The sequence below is a fragment of the Eleutherodactylus coqui genome, chromosome 1 (assembly GCF_035609145.1).
Source record: "Eleutherodactylus coqui strain aEleCoq1 chromosome 1, aEleCoq1.hap1, whole genome shotgun sequence".
In the NCBI taxonomy this organism is placed as follows: Eukaryota; Metazoa; Chordata; class Amphibia; order Anura; family Eleutherodactylidae; genus Eleutherodactylus; species Eleutherodactylus coqui.
In genome coordinates, this window is record NC_089837.1 from 381,951,781 (window position 1) to 381,966,956 (window position 15,176).

The window sequence follows — 15,176 nt, forward strand, 5'->3', positions numbered from 1 at the left end:
CAATTAGATGTTGTGTTTGCTATCAAATGTTGCATCTAAAAGTTTAAACAGGGTTTTCCAGGGAAATATTATTGATGACCTATCATCAGAATAGCTGATCAATAGTTGATCGGCTGGGGTCTGTCGCTCAGGACCCTGACCGATCAGCTGAGCAAATGCATGCCGTCAGCACAGCAAACACACAGAGGTCGGAGCAGAAGCCTCCGTGCCGACCTCCCATGTAGTGGCCGGTGCTTGTAACTACAGGCACGGCTCTCCTTGAAATCAACGAGGAATACACAAATAGCTAATGTCAGCATTTCTTACCTTTAGAACTTGGCTCAACGAGATCCAGAACAACGGAGTCGGCTCCTTTAGTGTAAACAACAATCTCATCTGTAATAGGATGTCTAACCACAACAGACATCCTTTTTCTGGTTGAGTCAAACCCCAGGGTGTGCAAGAGTTCAAAGTTTAATCTCCCCAAATGGGGCAATTCCACTGTTACTTGGTCAGACAATCTACCAACCAGAGAGAAATTATATGCCCTGGCAGCATATACAAGGGCAGCTTCATCAGGACTCTCTGCTTCGTAGCGCAGCTCGCCTTCACGTCCATCTCCTGTTACTTCACTGCCCTGCTGAGAAGCTCGGCCACTTACAGTGATCTGCGGGGAGCAGGACAGTTTTCCGTCCAGCTTGATCAAGTTTCCCTCAGTTGATGGCGAGGATAAGATACTGGACCCGACTCTCTGTATAGATTTGCTGGTTGTAAGACTGGATGAACTGCTGCTATTTGATCCCGAAGTAAGCCTGCTGGGTGTAAACCTTCGGATGAAGTCTTCGATGGTTTTCACTGGAGATTTCAGTTCAAATCGAACTCTCACCTAGAAAGTTAGAACAGCATTTTAGCATTCAATCAATTCTTGATTAATTCTAAAGTATCCTGGTAATTTTGGCATGCATCTGGTGATTTTTAAGTGTTTTATGGGGAGGAGTTGTCTTTTTCAGACCCACCTCAGAAAACTCAGATATGGATCTCACAGTTTTTACTTTTTGTATATAAGCACCCATTCCCAATTCACTACATAGGGAAAGGTCGCATGTGTAATGTCAAGTGAGGGAAAGCACATTGGAGATGTAGCAAGCATATCCTGGATGCTTGAGACATCTGCCATACTGCAACCAGCAAGACTTGGGACAAAAGGTTAGTTAGAAAATTGAAACTATTCCAAATGCTACCCACTGAGAATACAAAGAGAACATTTAAACAACAGTTTTTTCCTAATTTTTTCAAGGGTCTTTCAAGACCTAAAAAAGGGGTCTTAAAATGTACACAGATTGAATACTCACTTATCCCCAGTTCCCCACTCAGCACTGCAACAATGATGACTGTACACTCCTCATTACAGGCAGGATTACAATGAAAGGTAACTTATATAGAGAACACAGGGTTCACTATTCAAAATAGGGGAAAATTACAGCTCAACTACTCCTACTCCCTTCACAACAAGTTATTCTGTAAAGTACCTCCCTAAATGCAGTTAACTGCAGCTCAGCTAATAGGGCAGCCTCCATAGTCATGTACAAACAATAGAGGAAAAAAAAACACAATAGAATATCTGGTTATTAGAGATGAGCGAGCGTACTCAGAAAAGTACTACTCGCTCGAGTAATTTGCTTTATCCGAGTATCGCTGTGCTCGTCCCTGAAGATTCGGGTGCCGCTGCGGCTGACAGGTGAGTCGCAGCGGGGAGCAGGGGAGAGCGGGCGGGAGAGAGGGAGAGAAAGATCTCCCCTCCGTTCCTCCCCGCTCTCCCCTGCAGCTCCCCGCTCCGTGCCGGCACCCGAATCTTCAGGGATGAGCACAGCGATACTCGGATAAAGCAAATTACTCGAGCGAGTAGTGCTTTTCCGAGTACGCTCGCTCATCTCTACTGGTTATGCATATAGGTGATACATTTCCTTTAGTGCTCCCACATTTACCTTTTGTCTTGGTTGATTTGGAGCAGTTACAACAACTGTATTGCAAATAGTTAAGGCAACAAAAAAGTCAAATATGTCCATCAGTTCTGGAGTCAACTGGGAAAACAGTTCTTCACGGTTTCTCACTATTTTTAAAGCTTTGGTACAATCATAGACCTTTTCCAGTAGCTTTGGGTCGGGAGTGATATCCTTTTCCTTGGGAGAAAGAACCATAAGAAAACATGTAAGCAAAACATAGAAAGTTGTTTCCATTTAAGCTTTGTGCGGCTTCAAATGCATAAAACTAAAAGTAACTCGTTTGTTCTACAGCAATTAACACACAAATGTTATGGAAATTCTCATCCAAACCCACTAACCATGGGACTACTGAATGCGGTGTGCTTGGAGAGGATGCTAGCTTTCATAGCTTCCGCTCTGCTGCCGGTACGCCGGTGGGTCTTGGTACTTTGATTTCTATGGATCACTTTGACACTGTGATGACTGCCACTACTGTCCCGTCGTGGGAGAGTCCCTGGTTTTGGTACAATTTCCTCTTCTTCAGAATCTACTTCCTGATAGGCTGCCAAACGCTTGGCTGTGAACAGAATATGGGAGAATCAGAACTTCATACAGTTTGTGAACATTACGTTGCAATCACAGTAGAAGCATCCTATAGCACATTGTCTAAGCCAACAGTTTTTCAATTAAAAGTTACAGAAAACAAAGCTTGAGATCTAAAGCCTGGTTTAGACAACGATTATCGCTCAAAAGATGTCTTTTGAGCAATGATCATTGTGTGCCTTTAAGTGCAAGGTGATCGCTCAAACGTTGAGCGATTACTTTGCGCTACAAGTGGGGTATGCAGAACATAGCTGGACCGCTGTGTTCTTCATACACAGGCTGTTCACAGAGCGCTTAGCTGTGCGCTCCGTGCGGAGGATGCAGAACACAGCTGGTCCGCTGTGTTCTTCATACCCCGCCTGTGTTCAGGGAGCACTCAGCTGGTACACAGCTGTGCGCTCCGTGCCGGGTATGGAGAAAAGAGCTGGACCGCTGTGTTCTTTATACCCCACCTGTCATCAGGGAGCAGGATACAGCTGAAACAATAGTATCAGCTGTATCCCGCTGTGAATCCCCGGATAAGGATCATCATGGTCTTTCAGCACGCTGAAAGAGAAGATCAGCGATCCCTTAACGAAAACTGCACGGTGTCAGTGCAGTTACACACAATGATTATCGCTCAAAAGACGGCTTTGAGCGATTTTTGAGTGAAAATTGTTGTGTCTAAGTCAGCCTTAAGGAACATGGCTTCTTATCCTACATTCTTCACTAATGTAACAAACTAAAATGACTCTGCTCCTGAGTCACTGCTTGCTTTGTACTTGGTGAATACTATACATGTTATATTGCTTTTAATCACACATCACATCTAGAATATGTAAAAACTAGGGATGATTAAAAGGGCGTAGCTCACCCAGGTTTGCTTTGTCTACCTGTGCCTACAAGTAGGTCCAATGCCGGTCTTTCCTGGAAAGAGGGCAATAAATGTCACATCAGAATTTTACTAAGTGAAACTTCTCTCTGGCAAATTCTGCTGTACAGAAGCACACAAGTTTGTGGAGCGGGAGACCATTTCAGAATTAAAAGCTGCTGACAGATGGGTGTCAAAGTAATGCACTTTTCATTGCAGAAATATTTATGGCTGCAGCAGGGTCTAATAATAATGCTCTGCGAGCACTGCCATAACCTGGCAGCTAGAAAAAGTTAAACAGATGCCCATCTCACAGGGCGCTGGAGTGTATATCAGAGAACCAACAGCTGAAACATTATATTCACAGATGGCTTTGTTTTGTAGGTATCACGGCTGCTCAGGTAGCTAAATATGCATTTGTCCCACAAACCGCATCCCTAAAGTGAGCAGAAAATTAAGGCATTCGTCATTTAGGGCTGCCTAAGGCTTTTCTACTGTTATGAAGTTCTCCATTTATGCCAAGGATTTGCTACAACTGCAATAGAAAACTTGCCTTAAAGTAGCAGTAACTAAAAAACAAGACTTCACTGTCTCATGCACATAGGATGGCTTTTATTTCACGTTACATAATGTCATCCTGTAGGGTTAAACTGCAAGTGGCTCATTATTTCCAAAACAGCAATACAGAAAATAAAACAAGTATAAGATACGGCATACTTCTTCTACACAAATAGTGGCAATTTGTCATAGCAAAAGTTGCAAAAAAGTTGCAAATTTTGAAACAGGTTGTGCAAAAAATTGTGACTTTTAAAATTTACATCTCTCATGCCAGTTTTAAGTGGGCATGTCATGTAGGGAAGGGACATGGCCATCCCCGGGACGACAGATTTATATATAATTTACACTATTTAAACTGTATGGAGAGGCATGCACTTCCTCCCCCTTAGGGTTCAACCTGGTCTCATGAGACCAAAAAAGCCTAATGTAAGATGTAGATAATCATGGGGTTTACTGAGAAAATACAGAATAGCAAAGAATTTCAAATGTCACAGTGATAATGAAGATTTCTAAATTTATCAAGATATATTTGATTTACATTTTCATTTGCATGTTAAAAGGTTTTTACCCACAAAGCATATTTCTTTTTGGAGAGGTGACAAATGTCTGATCACTTGGGGCTGCACCAATCACTACAACTGGGGTCTCATATTCCTCCTCCTTACCACAAGACCAAATGAGGAATTTCAATGGATAGGCAGTAGAGCAGGCCTGTTGCATTGAAAGTCTATGGGACTGATGGAATCGAATGAGGCAGACAATCCTATAGGCATCATATTTGCACAGCCGTATGCACATACTAGTGACTTCTATCCCTCTCTGTTACCAATCTAATATCACTGTGTCACATACACATACAATATAAGGATCTCACCATTAGCATCATGGGAGTACTCTATTCCGGAGACTGTGCATCTTCTAAACACCATTTTATTTTCAGTTAGAGTTCCAGTTTTGTCTGAGAATATATACTGTATCTGACCCAAATCTTCAGTGATGTTCAAAGCTCGACACTGAAGACGAGAGTCTGTTTCTTCATCATATAGGTCCTTATCTTGGTGAATAAAATACACTTGGCAGATTTTAACAATTTCAATGGATACATAAAGAGAAACTGGAATGAGCACCTGTTAAAGAAATAAGGCAATACTGTTTTTCCTATGAATAAAATAGCAGCATCTAGCAGCAGTCACTGAAATGGCGCTATAATAACAGCTCTGCTTCGGAGCAGCAATTTACAGGTAGCAAAATTGTGCTGTACGGATTTTGTATTGATTCTGCATATCGTAATGTATTTTTATGCACATGCAAGTAACCATCATCAAAATGTTGCTGCCTCAGTCTCCAGGCAGCATAATTTTGCATCATCTAGCAGTCTCCACTTGTTAAGAAGGTCCGCGCAGATACTTCTCCCCCTCACCTACAAACTCTGGGGTACATCAAAGTTTGTATTCATATATTTGGGCAGCCCCACACATTGCTGCCCATAATTTATTCCCTCGGTAAAAGTTCCATTTCTTCCCAAAATATTCATTTCTGAGGTTCTCTTTTTGCTGCACGTATTAAACTATGTTGTTGCTTCCTGAACAGTATGGGTGGTGCAGGTAGATCTAGACTACCTATTTCTTGTCATGGATAAAAAAAAAAAAAGTTTGAATTCAGCATTTGCTAATGGCCAAATCTTCAGCAAACTGTCTGGCTCCCAACTAAGAAATAAGGCTCATTTACACCAGCAGATGATCGCTAAAACAGTTTGAGTGACAGCTTTGAGCGATCATTTTGCATAAACTATTAAGTAGCCACTCAGCTACTTAAGTACCAATTAAGTGTGAAAATGAAGCCTTCACTGAACACTGTTAATAGCAAGAGGCTCAGATCCTTTGTTCTCCATGGGGAAACCATGCTATCAGCACTCTCCGTGCAGAACTTCTGATAATAGTGACCAAGGATTTTTAGGTTGGACTGAATTTAACGATCAGCTAGCAGTGCCTGAAAAGCGCACATTTACACGCACCGATTATCGCTAAAAAGATCACAGATGAGTGATTTTTTTGCGATCATCGTTTGGTGTAATTGGGCCTATAGTGAGTTCCCCAATTGTGGCATGTGTGGTGAGGCTTAAAGGGGTTTTGTCATTGGGGAAAAAAAATTTAAAAAAAATGTAATACTAACCTATTCCTCCCCCGTCTCCTCACCGATCTTCTCCTGGATCCTCCAGTCCCCCGGGTCAACTCACCTCCAGCCAGCCGGATCCTCTTCTTCCTATTTTGGAGCGTCCATTCTCGGCAGTCTCCTTCCGGCAGGTCAGTATGAGTTATGTCACTAGTGACAGTGTTCACTGCCTAGCAGGGAATGCCATGCTATTGCAGAGACTGTGCATGTGCGCTGTCTTGCTGGGAGTGTTCATATACTATTGCTGTGAGACAGCGCACATGCGCAGTCTCAGCAGTAGCATTGCATAGGAGTCAGAATTCCCCGCTAGGCAGTGAACGCTACATCACTAGTGACCGGGTACACTGACCTGCAGGAAGGAGAATGCCGCAATGTATGCTTCGTCACCGGAATAAGAAATCGTACGGCTGGAGGAGAGGTGACCCAGGGGACTGCAGGAGCCAGGAGAAAATCAGCAAGGAGAAGATACGGTAAGAGGAATAAGTAAGTATTGATTTTAATTTTTTTTTTCTAATGACTGGACCCCTTTAAGCCAATAAAAGTCTTAGGCCTCATGTCCACAGGCAAATTAAGAATTAAAATCCGGAGCGTTTTTCCCGCACGCGGATCCGCGCCCCATAGGAATGCATTGACCACCCGCGGGTAGATAAATACCCGTGGATGGTCAATAAAAGTGAATTTAAAAATTTCTGGAGCATGAAAAAAAATGGACATGCTCCATTTAGGTGCAGATCACGCGTGCAGGAGCTCATAGAGCACATAGCTCAATTGATCTCCCGCATGAAAAATAAAAGACAATTACAGTGCATCCGCAGCCCAAATCCGCATTGCAAATCTGCAGCGGATCTGATTTTCCCCGTGGACATGAGGCCTTATTGGCAGGGCAATGACAGCAGAATTCAAAGCTATAGGCAGCAGAATTTGACATGCAGCTCTGAATATAACTGGTACAGATTATATTAACAGGGGGATTCTGTGACTTTGTTAACTTTTTCTATTGATGACTGGCAGGTCATTAATAGGCGATTGGCGCAGACCCACAGTTCGGATCCCAGCTGATTCCCAGGGCGACTGTCTCAGTAGCCTGTAGTGTCGGAGACCTTTTTTGTCTGAACAGAAGGCACATTTCAGGTTTTATGTAATAGAGTATGTGGATTTTAAAAATCTTGGAAAAAATTCTCCAAAAACCGGAACCCCTCCCAAAACGACCAGAAAAAAAAATAAAATGAAAAATTCACTGCCATGTTTCGATACAAAAAAAAAAAAAAAAGACTTTAAACTATCCTTCTCCTAAATAGTATATGAGTAAATTGAGTAGGCTAGTGAGTATATGACTGTTGTAAAGATTGTACTGTTTTTTTTGTACTGTACGTACAGAAATATAAATAATATGGTTTGATGTTTCATGTATTTTGGTTTTAATGCATAATAAATAAAAAATTAATGTTTTTTTTTATTTTGGGCATAAAATAAACAAACAAATATATAAAATATGAAAATTATTGTTACAAATATGATTTTTCAGTTTTTGAAGTGTAAATAGGGAGGTGTTCCAGTTTTTGGAGAATTTTTTCATCTTGATTTTTGAAATCAGCATACTCGATTACATGAAACCTGAAATGTGTCTTCCATTCAGACAAAAAAGGTTTTCGACACTACAGGCTACTGTCTCAGCAGACCATAGCGCAGCGGCCCACTGAATTCAATGTGAGTGAATGGGAAATCAGGTGATCAGTGGGAATCCGAGAGACAAGTCCCCGTCGGTCATCAATAGTAAAAGTTAAGTAAGTCCCGAAATAGCCCTTTAACATTCATCAGGGTTTTCAAAAACAACATACAAAGGCATTGAGTGATCTCTTCTTGCCTTGCGCCCTATGGATAATTCAAAATGAAATGATTACCTGTAAAACAATGATCATGGTGAAAAATAAATATACTGCAGAAAGAAGTGGCTTCACATAATTCCCATCGCTCCCAAGGACATCAAACACTGGTCTCCTTTCACCATACTGCCATACCCAGAGTGCATGACCTAAAGGAGATTAGGATATGATTATAATTATACCTTTCAACCATTTAATCCTGTTAATGGCTGGCATTTGCAAAATGTGCTTTTGTATAGAGATTGTAGTTGAAAAACAACTTTTGCTTTCATTTGCATAATTTCACAGAGACTGGTCTACTAATGAAGGAAAATCAGAAGCTAGCAGACGTGTATTAATTCATTAAGTTTTATGTGGGCTGTAAACTTACCTGTGTGCACAACATAAAATATGGTGTACACGCCTACCTTCCCCTTCTGACATGTTCTGTCTAGTGTCTACTCGGTCCTCAGTACAGGTTTGATACTCTTGGAATATGGATGGGATAGGTAAATAGGTACGCTTTAAGTTTTAGCTCAGATGATGGTACTTTTCAGAATAAGCTGCTGTGTGTGTACATGAGAAATAACACTATTTCTGCCCATTAGATTACTTGTATATTGCATTCCTCACTATTTTCTCCTTGAGCAGCCTGTATCTGTGATTCTCAGGACTGGTGGGAGGAGGCTGGATGCTGTACAGTGTTGTCCATACTGAGCACAAAGGTTTACAAACTCAGCTCTCTGTGTGTAACACAAACATACACAACCATTATCATGTAGGACAATGTACAGCAGGACTGAGCAGTACAGATATGTGGCAGAACAGAAGTGAAGGGGCATGAGTCATTAAAGTCTATGAGAGCAAAGGTTAAGAAGGGAGAAAAACTGACCCACAGATAAGGTTGCTAGAAGGAATGACGAGTTATTTGCTGCCATTTGTACATATCTGCACTACTCAGTCCTGCTGTACATTGTCCTACATGATGATGATATCTGTATGTTATACACACACAGCTGAATTGGTAAATATCTAAAAAAGAGAAGACATCAGTGGACAGAAAATTAGGAGTAAGGGAGACCACAGTGGCCAGCACTTTATAGAGTAATTTCCAGCACAAAACCATGTTAGGTGAATTGCACTTTTGTTAATTATCACACTGCTATAATAGCACGTGTTTCTTGAAAAGTTAGTGACCAATAAATGCACAAGAGCAAGACTCCAAATGAAATATCTGTGATCATTCCAATTATATACCAGAAAAACGTTTCACGTGTCATTTTTAATTTAGATACACGTCCCCAGGGTTGTATTAAAAAAAGACAGATTTACAGTATGTGGCAGTACAACTTCTATATCACACAGACAGGTGAGGTGTCTGACATCTCTTAAGAAATAAATGAAAAAGTATAGAACAAATAAAATAAGGTGAAACATGTCCGAACAGCATTGGGGCTCCTAAGGCAAACACAATGCACCCTGTCCCAACTTCATTTATCAAGTACTTGCACAGACACGGCAATACCAGGAACCCACGGAACATGAGAAATACCAGGCAACGCAAGTTCAGGAGAGTTTAGTGACAATAACAAGGTCAACAGACTTGAGATTGATCTGAATGATGCTAACAAAGGGACATTTTAATTAAGAGCAAACTTCTTAAAATTCACAACGTTACGTACCATACTATTCAAAAAGTTCTACATCTCCACTACCTGGGCTGAATCCATACATGCCATGGTTTTAGAGCTTGTTTTTCCAAAGCCAAATATACATTGAAGCATACCACAAGGTGACTAATATAGGAATGTTTATCTGTTGTATTGATAAAAAACAATCATACCCATTCCTAAGTGGGCGGCATTCACATGATGCTTACAAAGAATTCGGTAGTAAACAATGATGAGCATGGCACGCCTTTAGTTTTTGCTGAATGACAGGATTCTGCTTCCATTTATAGTCATGTGTGGATGACTATTACCTCAAGGCTCAAACCACCGACTGCATCAGATGACTGCATCCACATGCTCGTAATGATATCAGTAATGTTCTAATTGTATTTACAGACCTATTCATTAATGAAATGAAGCAGCCTTGATCAAGCATCTATTGCTCGCTGTGTACTTACTCCAGCAATGCTCCGTAGCTTTATAAGATGTTGGCAGTGACTGAGCCTTTGGCTACACTCATAATGGAAGACCCAAATCTAGAGGTGGCTAGAGGTCACTATAAGATAATCTTATTTGCGGACAACATCCTTGTCTTCCTTTCTCGGCCCCAATATATCCCTTCCCCAGCAGGAACGCAACCTTTTGAAATCCAACTATGCCTTTTTTTTTGGCAGTTTGTGTATATAGCCTATCTTGGCATTAAACTAAAGGCCCTTTTACATGACATTTTCATTGAAAACATTTAAACGTGTGAAAATGAGTGATAATTGTTCACAGCCCATAATTGAACGATAATTTGTTTGCTTATCTTTCATTTCATGCCAGCATGAAAACTATTGTATTGCTAATCATTCCATTTAAGTACTGATCGTTCAGTCATTCTCATTGACTTATATAGTGAATGTGAACGACTTAATGAGCGAATGATGTATCTGCCTGTATAAATAGGCTGCACGAACGAATTCTTGACATTGTTCACTCGAGAACGATAAGTCGTTAGGTGTAAGAGCACCCTAACTCCTCGCTACTCTTTATGCTGCTAATTAGGCTTCCAAAATGACTACATTTGTGTTTTCCTGGTGTTTGTCCTGCTCCATATCTTCATAGTAAATTGCTCTCGTTTGTCCGGGGTCTTCTAGGTCGAGGACTTCCAAATCTACATTACACGCTCACAGTCCCATTTAAAACCACAGTCGATGCACGGCCATGCCCAAAGATAAGGGAATACTGCAAAGTTTTTCCTGTATTGCGGTGTGGGGGGAAAAAAACAAAAATGAAAAATCGCTGATGTGTATGATCCCAATCAAAAAAAATGGGGTTCATATTCGCTCAGGACTTGTGCGTCTCGAAACGCACAAAACCCACTTGAGAATTTCGGCCGCGTGAAACCTGCCTTAGAGTCTGAGTCTATTTATATTGTTCTGTGTCACATTTTTTGCTTTTTAAATTGGAGCAAACTTTTAATTTTTTAAATGACAAAAATCACCCGACTCTCAACAAAGCCACAGGAGGCTTCCCTCACACGGGCGGTACGTGGGCCTCCCTCACACGGGCGGTACGTGGGCCTCCCTCACACGGGCGGTACGTGGGCCTCCCTCACACGGGCGGTACGTGGGCCGCCTCCCTCACACGGGCGGTACGTGGGCCGCCTCCCTCACACGGGCGGTACGTGGGCCGCCTCCCTCACACGGGCGGTACGTGGGCCGCCTCCCTCACACGGGCGGTACGTGGGCCGCCTCCCTCACACGGGCGGTACGTGGGCCGCCTCCCTCACACGGGCGGTACGTAGGCCGCCTCCCTCACACGGGCGGTACGTAGGCCGCCTCCCTCACACGGGCGGTACGTAGGCCGCCTCCCTCACACGGGCGGTACGTAGGCCGCCTCCCTCACACGGGCGGTACGTAGGCCGCCTCCCTCACACGGGCGGTACGTAGGCCGCCTCCCTCACACGGGCGGTACGTAGGCCGCCTCCCTCACACGGGCGGTACGTAGGCCGCCTCCCTCACACGGGCGGTACGTAGGCCGCCTCCCTCACACGGGCGTACGTAGGCCTCCCTCACACGGGCGAACGTAGGCCTCCCTCACACGGGCGAACGTAGGCCTCCCTCACACGGGCGAACGTAGGCCTCCCTCACACGGGCGAACGTAGGCCTCCCTCACACGGGCGAACGTAGGCCTCCCTCACACGGGCGAACGTAGGCCTCCCTCACACAGGCGAACGTAGGCCTCCCTCACACAGGCGTTGCAGTAAGCATCGCAATTTAAATTGAGGTGCTTTGCTGTGTTTTACTTGAATGCCGACTTCTAACACTCATCATTGATGAGGAGCGCTAACCGCTCAAAAATGGAATAGAGACAGCTCGCAAATCGCGGAGTTGAAAAGCACTGCGATCAAGTGGCTGTCTGAGCCGTCCCATCGTTATACTGCCATTAGCGCATTGCTGAAAGCGCGGTAAAAAACCGTCTGCGTGAGGAAGGCCTTAGCAAGATTGGTTTGTGCAAAAAATGCATCTTATAGTTCAAAAAATAGAATAAATCTGTAAGTTCTTTGTAAGGAGCGATTCTTACCAATGGCTGAAAACAGGCACATAACTAGGAGTATTAGCACACACCAGAAGACATCTGTGTTCATCTGCCTCTCAAGCTTACTACGTTTATAGCGAGGCCCATTGTTGTTTAACAATGCTTTGGTCTCATGGCCTACAAAATGAGAAAGAGATAATAAATAAAGAATGAAAGCAAAACAAGACATAAAACACTCAGCAAATGATAACTTCAAAGCAGCTACTCTGTTTCACTCATCTGTACATGTAGAAGCAAAATGTCGCAACTTCAACTACCATTGTATGCAAATCACAATCATGAAAGCTATGACCAATATAGGATGGCACATTGAATTTAGTAAATATGTATGCATATCTAATTGTATGGTCCAGGAAATGCAACTGCATATTGCAAGAATCACCTTTGAGGCTACCAGTGTGCTATTATATGGGTTTTAGAGAACATACATTAATAATCAAAGGCCCTTTTACACGCAAAGATTATCACTCAAAATTCGTTCAAACGGCCGAAAGTGAGCGATAATCGTTACATATAAACAAAGGCAGTCTTCCTTTATGGATGGATTTCAGCCTGCACAAAATCTATCATTGAAACCACTAATTGACTGAGCCAATTCCTTCATTGAAATGCATTTCGCTTACTCTAAAGGCCCTTTTACACACAATAATTATTGCTCAAAAGATGGCCTTTGAGCGATAATCGTTGCTTGTAAAGGTGTGCCCATCGTGCACTTTTTGTCTGTCGCTGAGTTCAGCTCAGCTTAAAATCTGTCTGGGCAGATTAAGTTCTCTGCGGTCAGCGCTGATAACATTCTTTCAGCTGCTGTCCTGCTAGAGAACAATAGTGATGTATTTAGAGAACAGACCACCCGCTGTTCTTTATATAAATTCAAATAAAGCTAGTTAGCTATTAATGGGCTGATTAGCTCATTAGTAGCTAATGCAAACTGCCAGTTTCTGATGAATTTTGAGCAATCATCTGTGTGTGTAAATGGGGCTTTACACAATGGAGTTCATTGATTATGCAAGGTTAACAGATGCCAGAAGAGAACAATGGAATCCCGCTGGGCAGATAATCCCTTATACTCAACAGGCACCTGTGCTGCTACTAAGTTTACTTAGGGACCATTTACACGCAACGATTATCGCTCAAAAGCCATTGTTTAAGCGATAATCGTTGTGTGTAAATGTTTCCATCTTTCACTCTTCGGCTGAACGATGATATTTAGGTGAGCATAAAATCTATTGTTCAACCAGGGAGAAAATAACACAAACCGCATGCTGTGTTTTCTGTCCATGGTGCTGTACTCTCTATGGGAACGCTGGTTACATTTTATTCTGCTTGCAACCCCACGGCGAACAAAGGAGCTGAATGCAGAGAACAGGCCACCTGCTGTTCTCTGCATACAGCTCTGGAGGCTCATTTACATGCAAATAAAGGCAATAAGCTGCTAATGGACATCTTTTAAACGATTATCTATGAGGCAAATGGAGTAATTATCTGTGCGTGTAATGTTATGCAAAACCATCTTTCAACCTTCTGGCAGTTGGAGCGATTATCTTTGCATATAAAAGGACCTTTTACACTTGGGGTAGACCAGTAAATACATGATGCTGCACACTCCCAGCTCACAGAGATGGCATGCGTATAAGCGGTGGAGGATCAATCCAAGTATATACTGTATGTTTGCATTTTTTATCTGGAATAGCTAGATTTAGTAGGAAATATTTCAACCAGTAATCAGAAACGAGTACCTGCATAAACAACTATTCCGGATACAACTTCTGTATTTCTGAGAGTACATCCTCGTAACAGGAGATTCTCCTTATACAGACCAGACTTCTTTCCATTTTTATGGACCCTGCAGAAGAAAGAAAACTAGTTTGTGTTCAACAAAACCGCATCAATGGTCAGCCTTCATATGCTGTATGAGAGCGGGTTCACACAGTACAGTACAATAGTGAATTGGCTTTTACTAAATTCCAGTCTCAAGCAGCAAAACCATCTGCAGTGGATTGTAAGCCTGCAGGACATGGTCAGATCCGCAGCACGCCCCATCTAGCTGCTAGGGGGTTCACCAGGGGGATCTGAACTCGCTGGGTACATCAGTGTGATGAGCACACCTTATCTTTTATGTAGCTGCACTGTATGAACCGAGACAAGCAGACGTTACACTCAAATAGTGGGTGAAGAATGCATACACTAAATATTCAATGCCACTCGCAGAATACAGCTACAAGAGACATAAAGATGTAGGCACTGTTGGTTCAGATATCCTTTCTGCAGCATGTGCAACCAATTATATACCACTTTGACAATCTCAGCATATTAGACACGACTACATAAGCATTAGCATCTTCAAGTCAGGATTACAAGAAAGTAGCAAATAAAAACTGGAGCTGTTGGGAGCAAAGTTGTTGCTAATGCAGGTGAAGGCATTTATTATGAGCACCAATATTTCTGGCACCCTAAAGTCATTTTAAGGGATGGGTCAATACAAATTGTCGACCACCCCGATGACTACGGATCGGCTCACATCTGCGGTAGGACTTCAATGATAATTCAGTTTCTCTGGTCAGTTTTGGTGCAGAGAACTGTAATTAAAAACCAGAAATAAACTGATCTATCCCCCCCACTGATTTCAATGGGGTTAAAAAAAAAAAAATGAAAGCAAACTGAAAGGACTCCACTTACTCCTGTTCTGTTACCATCTTTTAGAATGGGACAAATACCGCTGCAGGAAAAATGAGCAGGTCATTTCTATATTAATTCAGTTCCTCTGCTCCAGAAACGGTTTAAAGTGGACTACCCATAATACAATACTTCGTTACAAGGTATCGACCCGCTAGCATTACATGGGAAGCTGCTGCCTTCTTCTCATGTGCATCCTAAAACTGTAGTACCAAGAATAAGCAAGCAGTAGCTGCGCCGCTAG

General features: G+C 42.5%; 1 protein-coding gene across 1 annotated transcript in view; it reads right to left on the reverse strand.

The window, feature by feature from the left end:
• The window catches only part of ATP10A (ATPase phospholipid transporting 10A (putative)), a 147,652-nt gene that overhangs the window by 52,784 nt on the left and 79,692 nt on the right, over positions 1 to 15,176 (reverse strand). Inside the window, exons 4-10 of the mRNA XM_066579259.1 lie at positions 13,996 to 14,102; positions 12,245 to 12,376; positions 8,046 to 8,176; positions 4,847 to 5,099; positions 2,321 to 2,538; positions 1,965 to 2,159; positions 307 to 865 (exon numbers count right to left, since the gene is read on the reverse strand). Of these exons, the coding sequence (XP_066435356.1) occupies positions 307 to 865; positions 1,965 to 2,159; positions 2,321 to 2,538; positions 4,847 to 5,099; positions 8,046 to 8,176; positions 12,245 to 12,376; positions 13,996 to 14,102 (1,595 nt within the window). The remainder of the gene's footprint in view (positions 1 to 306; positions 866 to 1,964; positions 2,160 to 2,320; positions 2,539 to 4,846; positions 5,100 to 8,045; positions 8,177 to 12,244; positions 12,377 to 13,995; positions 14,103 to 15,176) is intronic.